The 10,716-nt window shown below is 38.9% G+C and overlaps 1 protein-coding gene across 4 annotated transcripts in view; it reads left to right on the top strand.

Annotated features, from left to right (window-relative positions):
• mllt10 (MLLT10 histone lysine methyltransferase DOT1L cofactor) overlaps positions 1–10,716 on the top strand; it is a 59,753-nt gene that overhangs the window by 627 nt on the left and 48,410 nt on the right. For all 4 annotated transcript variants that reach the window (XM_088322365.1, XM_088322363.1, XM_088322364.1 and 1 more), the window contains exons 2-3: positions 3,268–3,347; positions 9,764–9,818. In XM_088322365.1, coding sequence (XP_088178491.1) covers positions 3,268–3,347; positions 9,764–9,818 — 135 coding nt within the window. The remainder of the gene's footprint in view (positions 1–3,267; positions 3,348–9,763; positions 9,819–10,716) is intronic.

The raw sequence follows: 10,716 nt of genomic DNA, 5'->3' as shown, positions 1-10,716 counted from the left end.
GTGTTTGGAATGTAATAAAACCTAAACCAATCCTTTGTATTTGTTGTGATTGTAATCGAATGGTAATGCACACCGTATATAACTCACTTTCGAGCAGATAACATGTTTATTTAGCCTTTTTCTACTCAAATCGCTCGTATGGAAACTCTTATGCACCCTACCATAAAGCTTATTTCAGCATAATAAGTTTTATGGTATGGTATAATGAAATGAAACGAAATGATCTGCATTTATATAGCGCTTTTCAAGTCAATGACTTCCCAAAGCGCTTTACAATGTGCTCCACATTTCCCAATAGCGGCCGTGCAGCCATGTAAGGCGCTAACCTGCATATTGGGGATATTAGGGGTTCAGTGTCTTACCCAAGGACACTTCGCCATGTAACACGGAGGAGCCGGGATTCGAACTGCGATCTCTTGATCCCAAGACGAGCGTTCTACCTCCTGAGCCACTGCCGCCCTAAATGAAATGAAATTATCTGCATTTATATAGCGCTTTTTAAGTCAATGACTTCCCAAAGCGCTTTACAATGTGCTTCACATTTCCCAATAGCGGCCGTGCAGCCATGTAAGGCGCTAACCTGCATATTGGGGGTATTAGAAGTTCAGTGTCTTACCCAAGGACACTTCGTCATGTAACACGGAGGGGCCGGGATTCGAACTGCAAACTCTTGATCCCAAGACGAGCGTTCTACCTCCTGAGCTACTGCTGCCCCTGTACACTCTTTTGAGTAACAGTTCTCAAAAGTGATTTATATACGTTGTGCATTACGTTCAATTGCATTCACAACAAATACAAAGACGGAATGGTTTAAGTTGTATTACATTCCCAACAAATGCAAGACGACGTGGTTTTGGTTATTTGTTCCCCATTACATTTTTATTTTGCACATCTGGTTAGCTGCTCCTCTTGCACTCTTTGCATTACTCTCATAGCATATAATACTCATAGCTATAATTATTTAGTATCTTATTAGTACTTCAATACTCCAACTCAATACAACATTTTATTTATATCTGTACATTCAAGGAAACTGTGCGGGTCAGATGTATCGACATTTTGTTCTGTATACACGTGTACAAGAATGACATTAAAGTATATCTGAATCTGAAAAGTGATATAAAAGTGAGATAAAACGAGGTAAAAGTGCTTATAGTAGCGAGGGGATGCAAATCTCGGTAGGGATGCATTTTTCGGCATAACACCGGCTTCTAGGGCCAAGCACGTTAACCCACCAGCCTTAGCTTGGTTGTATTAACCAAATAGGTCGTTTTCAACCACAATTTAAACGTTATTCGTTGCTTAACCCGTGTTGGGATTTTACTCAACAAGGGGGAAGCTTGAAAAGCGTCAAAATGTAATGAAACCCATGTATTGTGAGGTAAAGTTGACATACCTGTCAACATCAGCTACTTGCTCCCTTTATATATGCATTGTTTGAGGTGTCCTTAAAAAAGTTGGACGTTTAAACAATTTTTACTAAGTATGTGTTATGTTGGGAATTAAATATTAAAATGTATCGTTTACCAAATTGTTCGAATTAGTTATCTGACTCCATTCACCAAACACAACATACATTCACCCAACAATGCGCGCTCGTTTCTTGATGGAAAAGATGAACAAGAAAAGCCGACATTTTCACACGGGGGCAGATTTAATTTCATAAACAATTTACCCAAGGGAACTCCATCGAATTTGGCCAAATTAGCGTCGCTCGAGTCTTTCCGCAAGATTGGGTATGCCAATGAAGCCCAACGTGAGCCCCACCACCTCGCCGCGATGTCTGGAAAACTCAAAACAGCGGAGAGCGTTTCTCAAACAATGCCTGCCGTCCTCTGTCATCAGGGCCTTTCTGCGTCGTCGAATGTGCTGACTAACTTATCAGCCTCACGTCCCGTTCCCGCCATTCCTGTAAAGAATATTTCCTACCAGGGTGCCCTGAACTTTCACTGGTCATTGAACTTAAGCCTACTCGGTGAAAATCTTCATTGCACTCAATAAATGTAACTTGTGTTCAATCGTATAAAATCCTTTATAGTCAAATGTATAAAATCCTTCAGAAACATAGTTTAAATAGCCTTAATCTTGCTTTTATTTTAGCAAAGCTGTTCTGGACGGAATACATCAGACAGGATATGAATGGGGGTTGGGAGTAATGGAAACAGAATCACCCTTATTATCATTGTGTTGCTACAACAAAATAGTTTCACTCCAGTGGGCACATGATAAGATATAAACTATCCATCCATTTTCTGCACCGCTTGTCCTCACGGGGGTCGAGGGGGTACTGAATCAAATCCCAGCTGACTTCGGGCAGTGGGCAGGGACAGCCTTAGCTGGTTGCCAGCCAGTTGCAGGGCACACGGGAGATCAGGGGGTCTCAAAAATCACGGCACCCGCTTTTAATATGAAAGTTGCAGTGTGTATTTCTTCGTGCCTCTTGGTGGTCGAAAATCAAAATACTTTAATAAACCTAATACATAAACTAATATGACCATGCATGTTTTAAAATACTCATAAGAAAAAAAGTATTTTTAAAGATTATGGGCGCCAGTGAGAAAGACAGTGAGCAAAACCTCTTGATATTTGGAATAGACCAGAATCGGTTTTACATTTGCTCTTAGCCTTTTTAAAAAAGCCAACCTGTGCATCATTTTCTAATAAAAAAAATCTTATTTGGTTAATATGAATCAATGTAACAACTGACTGGTTGAAATACACAAGGCAAAAACTGGGATGCAGCAATGTGGCAAAATCTGCCACATGCTATATCTGCTTATCTACATCTCAGGACTTATGCATTTTTGCAGCCTTGCATTTGACATTAGCATCAGCTCCTCCATTCTTTAGTATTCAACTTTATTGTTTAAGTCGTATTGATGTATGCTTATGAGTTACTCTATCATTGAAATAGGTATCTTTTAAAGCAGTATTTGTAGATGGTGGGCATCAATTTTGTGAGGGTCTTGTGAGCAAGCTATTCGCATCATGGCTATTTTGTAAGCCAGGCAGCAATGAAAGTAGTCACTCAGAGGGAATCCATTCATTATTATGATTTTTTTGCCAATTGAGATCACAATGGTTTGCGTGGCAAATCTATATTTTGGTGAACACACATGATTGAAAAGACAATTTCTCTCCATATTCTTCAGCCCCAGTGTGTAATAGGAAAGTAATTGTGTGTGTGGAAATGTTTCAGTGCGGAACAGTCTTTTTTTTGTGAGATTCTAATTGCTGATTGTGCTTTTATTTTATCCTTCTCCGTAGCATGTTATGGCATTGTGCAAGTACCCACTGGTCCCTGGTTCTGCAGAAAGTGTGAATCTCAGGAGAGAGCAGCCCGTGTGGTAAGTTTTGTATTCCACCAGAAAGCTCATTCATACTCTGAATCACTGGCATGAAAAAAAAAACATACTAAGTTTCACCCAGAATGCTGTACATGTTTAGCTTGGTGCTTGCATACTGGGAATTTAATTTGACCTTATCAAATATTGATAAATGGTAAAGTTGATTCGGAAAGAAAGTGATGACGAACACAAGAGAAACCCTTATTTGTTACTTAGTTAAATGGCTTACAGCAACCTAACTTTTTTTGATGGTTGGGTCGAAGCGGTTGTAGCTATTGAAGATAGGGGAATAGCACATTGGTGCGAATGGGGAACTTGGTCTCAAACCTATAAACCCCCAACATTATGGTAGCCCATAATTTAATCGTGGTTTGGTGTGAGAAATATTATAATATTTACAAACTATTATGACACCATCCCCTGATCTAAAACCTACACGAGGGCAAGGAAAAACGCAAAAACCTCAACATGAGGAAAATGAAGAAACCTTGAGAAGGGACCTCACATGAGGTAATCCCCCTTCCAGGATGACCAGGCTGCAATAGATGTTGCAAAAACAATTAATACACAGATATCGTCAACGTGAAATATAGGTCATTCATATGCTATAGAATAGAAGTGTGTTTTAAGCCTAGATTTAAACAGTTCCACTGAGGTTGCAGATCGAATCTCAGCGGGAAGAGCATTCCACAGGACTGGGGCCCGAATGGAGAACGCTATCGAACCTGCAGATCATGTTAGACATGTAAAATTTAATGTTGTCTTAAATTTTCAGTCCAAAACACATTGATTGGGGTGCTAATAGTTTCCAGTAAACATTGATGACGCACAGTTTTAATGGTTTGATATTGTTAAGCTTATTTGTTCTGAGTGCTGTTCTACATTAGAAACCAGTGGAAGGTTTGGTGTTATGTTGCTTGAAACAAATCTTCATTGCCCAACTAATCACATTAAAACAAAACCTTTGTCATTTTTTTTTTGTAATTATAATTTACATATTATAAGCACCCTATCTGGTAGAACCGCTCAGCATCAATTACTATCAAGTGTCATGCATGTAATTATATATGTGTGACAAGCATTGAACGGGGATTACGGGTATGTAACCATGCTCCCTTGTTTCTTTGCACCATCCCTGGAAGTAAAGGTTTAAACTTTATATGACCTTGGAAAACAATAATGTTCTTCACAATCAAAACAGTGTGTCAAGCTAAGAACACTTAAGTGTCACAGTTGATACAGGTGTTTGCAGTCTGAATAAGGTTTTATATTATACAAGAATGAAATAAGTATACACTACAGAGAGAGAGTTTGAACAGCACCTTGTGAGTTTGGAATAGCCATATAGATTTGGAGTGGGAATTTCGGGTTTAGAGGGTACATTTAGAATAGAATAGAATATACCTTTATTGTCATTGTTACAACATGGGATATATTGTGACAATGAAATTGGACGTGGCACTCCAGTTCCACATTTCACAGTGAGGATATAAGGAAAACAAAGAGATAAAGGAACAAAGAAGATGTTTGTACTGTCCTTGTTGTATAGGTTTTGTTTCCCTCCGGGGGGGTCGTATGAGGGGGTGAGGGACAGACAGAGATGGGCGGATCCAACTAGATGTTTGATCTTACTGTACACAAGGTCCAGTGTTTTTTTTCCCTAATTGCTCAGTCCACGTATTGAATGGATTTGGGAAGTACAGTCCATAAACATGCCCGATTAAATTCGCCGGCGACTATAAAAGCATTTAGGATTATAGAACGGTTTTTGAAGATTTTTTTTCCCCTCATTATGTAAACACTTGTTGTTTTTATAAACTCTGCAACACGGCAACACAAGTTTTTAATTTATGTCCACAGCAGTTAATGCACTTTGAAGGGACAATATTACCTGGTGCTCCAAAACAGTTTGGCTGCTCCAATTTAATTTTTTTGAATGAAAATATTTCCCTGAATATGGGAATTTCACCTTTAGATCTTGTGTGTATTATGAAATTATGTTGAATTATGTTCAGGGTTATGCAAAGAAACTCTGGTGGTATTTTCTTTTTTCCAATACGGGTGCCAACCTTCAGTTCCGAATCACAACTCCACGGGGTCATATTTTAGCGGGACACAGCTGGCATATAATGCTGGTTTTGTCAAGTTGTCTTTCACACATGATGGTGTGGAAGGCGGACTGCTATACGCCTGTATTTGAATGAAAAGTTGTTTGTTTACTTTCGCTAAGTGCTAACTTAAGTGTCCCGGTCAGAAACAGGTCCACCTTTCTTAGTTCTGACTTACTCATAATTAGGGGGGCAATGGATCAGAAAATTAACTTTTGCATCCACAGCAGTTTAGACTCCAATTTCAGAATCTTTTTTTCTTATTGGATAAACAAAAATAAGACTGAAAAAATAAAAATAATAGTTTTCCTTTTGCAGACTTTGGCTAAAAACCAGTCCGATTTTTTTTTTCCCCTTTGCGCGTAACTGTTTGGAAAGTGAAGTCAATATCCGTTCCCAAGCAGAAGACTTGCTCATAATGCTGGTGCGGTGTCTAACTCTGCAGAACACCTACTATTTGGTTCCAGAGCACTTAGGTACCTGCTAATAAAACATTTAATTAGGAAAAATACTTGAGGAATGGTATGCAAACTGAACACTCCCAATTAAAATGCACTTATTCATTACTTATATTGTGTTTTTTATTTTTAGTGTCAGCCCTTAAAAAAAGATGTCATTGTTTTTACCAGTCCACTGTTTGGTTGTGGCTATTTTCAGACCTATTGTTGGTGCCACCTCAATCAAATTGTTTGTGTCAAAACCAGATTTCCTGTTCAAATCAGTTTGGTTAGACCTCGAACAGACAAAGGAATTTAATACAGGACTCTGTTGAAGTAGTTATAATGTCTGCCTCACAGTTTTTCAGGTTGGGGTTTTGAATCAAGACACCAGCTCTTCTGGGACTTTTTTTTTCTTTCAGGACGTTGGTATCCTTCCACATTCCAAAATCAAGCATTCATGATTTGTTCTTCATCTCATTAAAGTCTAAAGCTGTGGTCCCCAGCCTTTTCTGTTTCATGGACCGATTTCATGTCTGACAATATGTTTATGGCCAGTCTTGAGGTCGGCATTAAACATATATCCGTACTTTTCTCTACATGACAAGTTAACAACAATAATAATAATAAACACGGTGCAAAATATGATGTCAGGCTGCGTCCCAAGTACTCAGAAATGCAAACTCCTCAAATAAACCGACCTCCGTGTTAAGTGTGTTGGTATTGCGTGGTCCTAGTGCACTGCTAGTAGCGTTCTTAATATAGGGATTCTATGCATCCTCAAACTGTAATTATCAATCTTTCTTCCTTTGCTAAAAGTTTTTCCACGGCCACGTTTTTTACTCTTTGTAAAACCCCATGAAATGCCTTTTTCAAGTTCTGTGTGAACAGAGTGGTATAAATAAAACAATAAAATGCTCAACATTGGTCTGGTGGTTGGGCGGACTGGTCCATACCCACACACCACAGGAAATGGTGCCCCCCAAAACCCTAGTGGTTAAGAGATCCGACCACCCACCGGCCCAAATTATGTGTGTGTGTGTGTATGTATATGTATTCAGTGTTTTACAAAACTATTTGGCCCCTTGAATTTTTTTTCCTACATAAAGATTGAAAATTAGTCTTTTTTTCGTCAAGAATCAACAACAATTGGTAAACAATTGTATCATGGAATTACATTTATTGTACGGTTTATACTTATTTTATCTATATAAATCTGTGAATCATCAAATATTTGTCGACCCCTTCAGTTACGCATACTCACTCAAGAAGTTCAATGAAGATCTCTGAATGATTCTCCACAACAATATCCGTTGGGTACCTTGGTCTAAATGATGTTCACTGCACTCAAAACAGAACCCTGGGACTATAACAAGAGCAAGTTCAATTATACAGGGACTTGAATACACACAGTCATGTAGGACATTGGATCATTCAGCGATCCTCTCTGTACTTCTAGACTTAGTTTTTTTGCTCTGAAATTAAAGGGCCCAAATAATATTCCATGCCTTCACAAATTAGTTTCTCAAATCAAATACATTTCAACTTCGCAATTGTGTCCCAGTTTGATTATGGACAACCAAGACAATTAAAACAACCAAAAAAACTCTTTGTTTCAGGCCTGAAATATAGCGTAAGGTTGAAAAGTTTTAGGGGCGGGTGCATACTTATGTAAGGCACTGTGTGTGTGGGGTACGTGTGTGTAATCTAATTTATATATATATATTATATATATGTGGAGAGAGGAGCATAAAAATATAAGAAAAACAAACAAAAATGCAGGAATAGTACATATTTAAGTTGTTCAAACATTCTCTTTTCATCATGTTTCATTTTATTCCTTGTGTGTAGTAAATAATCTATGACTCCTATACTTAGAATATTTGCCGAGTCAAATGTTGGGTCATTTGTAAGTATTGGTTTCAATAACAATATTGTGCCTACACTGAGGTTTGTGAGTTTATACTGCATCTTATCTACAACCCGAGATTATACCTTAATCATCTTTCCATTGAGTCAAAAGCCTTGACTTTTTAACAAAAAATATCCATCTTAACAACATATTGATATCGACTTATTCTACTTGTTAACAGCCCAAAAGTGATAATGGAACGGGTTGAATGGAAGTCATCTTATATTTTTCCTGCAAGTATAGAATAGGACTTTGCTAGCATTAGATATGAATGTATGTTGCAGTAGACATGTAAAAATTATCAATACATTAAAACTATTTGTGACTAAAAAAAAGAAGTCCCAAATTACGACCATGTCTTTTTTGCACATAGAGACAAGGATGTGAGCGTAAATCTAGTATGGTTACAAGAATGCAAAGGAGTTTTTAAACCACAAAATGTGTCTTTGGCTCGTTGCCGACTGCATAGACAAAGGAAATACAGCTATATTAATGAATAGGAAGTGCAAACACGCATAATAATTAATATAAATAAAAAAGCTTTTTGATTATACAGGACAAAACATGAGTTCAGCTTTATAGCTTGCAGTCACTAAACAACTGATTTGGTTGTGGCAGAATTTCCAAGTTCCTGTAGAGCTCTAGGGTAAAATATCCGTGGCACCAATGGGATAATTGGAACGCAGTAAGGAACGATTAGAACCGCAATTGGAATTTAGAAAAAGGGAATTCCACTTTTTTGTATGGCAAGCTGCGAACTTTGGCATAGAAATGTTAATTAAGTGTTGCAAAACGAGAGGAAAAAATATTCCTCGTTATGCAAGTGATTCTTGTGCTTTAGGGCAATGGTCTACAACCTTTTCTGTACCACAGACCGGTTTAATTTTCTGATGTTTTCATGGCCTGGCTCAAGGGCAGCATTAAGCATTCTTGGAATTGTTCTCAAATAATAATAACAATAATAACAACACCAACAATAATAACATTTACAATAATAACAACATTAATAATCATAACGAGGGTTAATTCACTGTGTAGTCATGTGGAACATTTAGATGTTCCTGTAACATCACACAAGTCTTATTCATTTTCCGAACCGCTTAACCTAGTGAGGGTCACTGAGATGCTTGGCCGATCCTAGCCATGCTTTTGGAATGTGGGAGGAAACCTGAGTGCCCGAGGGCAGAGGGAGAACATGCAAACTTCACACAAGGAGGCCAGTAGCTGAAATTTAACCTGGGACGTCTTAATTTTGAGGCGGACGTGCTAGTAGCAACACAGTCTGGTTGCTATGACATTGTTTTGCGCAAAATGTCACGTCGATCAGCGTGCCAAGTAATTAAAAATACCAAAACACAAAATGAACCAACCCCGCAATAGGGCTGTTTGTGTAAGCGCTTTACATTGTGCATCACATTTCCCAATAGCGGCCGTGCTGCCATGTGAGGCGCTAACCTGCTTATTGGGGGTATTAGGGGTTCAGTGTTTTACCCAAGGACACTTCGACATGTAACACGGAGGAGCCGGGATTCGAACTGCGATCTCTTGATTGTAATGTGGTCTTTGTGTCGTGTTTTGGGCTTAAGAATCCATGCATCCTCAAACCCTGGTGCTAGAAGTTTTTCCCTTGCAGCAAGTTTGTTTACAATCATTCTTGACCATTTTCCATTCAGGTTGCCTATAAAGGCAAACTTATGCTTTGATTTATCCTTCACCTTATCTTCAGCAGACGAAAATCTTTAAGTTCGGTCTAAAACCGTATTAGTGAAACACCAATAGGTAAAATATAATGGAGTTTATTCCTTCTTTGTGGCCAGGTATTAAAGTATCCATGGCACGGGACCGGTCTGTGGCCCGGTGGTTGCCGACCACTGCTTTTAGGGCTAACCTATGCGCACACTCAACAACATTGTCCCAAATCAGTCCAGTCACTATTTGACACTTCTGGTTTATCCACAGAGATGTGAGCTGTGTCCCCACAAAGATGGCGCCCTGAAGAGGACCGACAATGGCGGTAGGCAGCGTCATGCACGCACATCACAGCGCTTCGCCTCTTGTGTTGTTAAATGCGTGTCGGCACCAAGTTAAAGGGATTTGAGCGTGCTGCGTGAGAGCTTCTGTCGAGTTTGTGTGTGAGATTGTGTGGCGTGCGCTGCTTTCTCTGCACCTTTTTCCCCAGTCTATCGTGTGTGCGTGTGTGTTTTGTAGTATGTTTATGAGGGGGGTGGGATACGTCGGGTATAGTGCGTAGCCTGTTAGGAGTCTCCTTGCCGAGTTCACTGGGAGGTCAGCTTGGTTGAGAATGTAAATATTCGTTGTGTGTGTGTGCTGAATCAGAGGAGCACAGCTGTGGGATTGTGTCCAAGCCTGCAGGGAGGCATCATGACAACACTAACGCACACCGTTTTACTACTTTCTCCTTTATTTTACCCTTCCCACGACCCCGCTCTTGCTTGTCCTTTACCTCTGTATTCCTTGCATTATCATTATCTTGTCCTCAGGGTTGGGTAGGTTTACTTTAACTTGATTACTTTCAATTACTTTTGAATTACTCCAATACCAAATATGCTAATAAAAGACAAAAGAAACTAAATATGAATAAAATTACTAAATTTTGTGCAGACTTGGGGAGTAACGGAATACATGGAACGGCAAAAATGATGTTGGCAAGCTGTTTGGATTTATTTTCATTTTGTTTCTGTCGCATTTTATGTTCGTTTTGCCGGAGATCAAAGCCAGGAGAGAAAGCTTACCACATGTTGTGAGTCATAATTTTATTCATATTTAGTTTATTTTGTCTTTTATTGGCATATTTGGTATTGGAGTAATCCAAAAGTAATTGAAAGTAATCAAGTTAAAGTAACCCTACCCAACCCTGCTTGTCCTGTTGTCCTCTTTCACAACTTCTTCAA

The sequence above is a fragment of the Urocampus carinirostris genome, chromosome 18, assembly GCF_059441175.1.
Source record: "Urocampus carinirostris isolate Australia breed hairy pipefish chromosome 18, RoL_Ucar_1.0, whole genome shotgun sequence".
NCBI classification, from domain to species: Eukaryota; Metazoa; Chordata; class Actinopteri; order Syngnathiformes; family Syngnathidae; genus Urocampus; species Urocampus carinirostris.
This window is presented reverse-complemented; position numbering and strand designations above follow the sequence as displayed.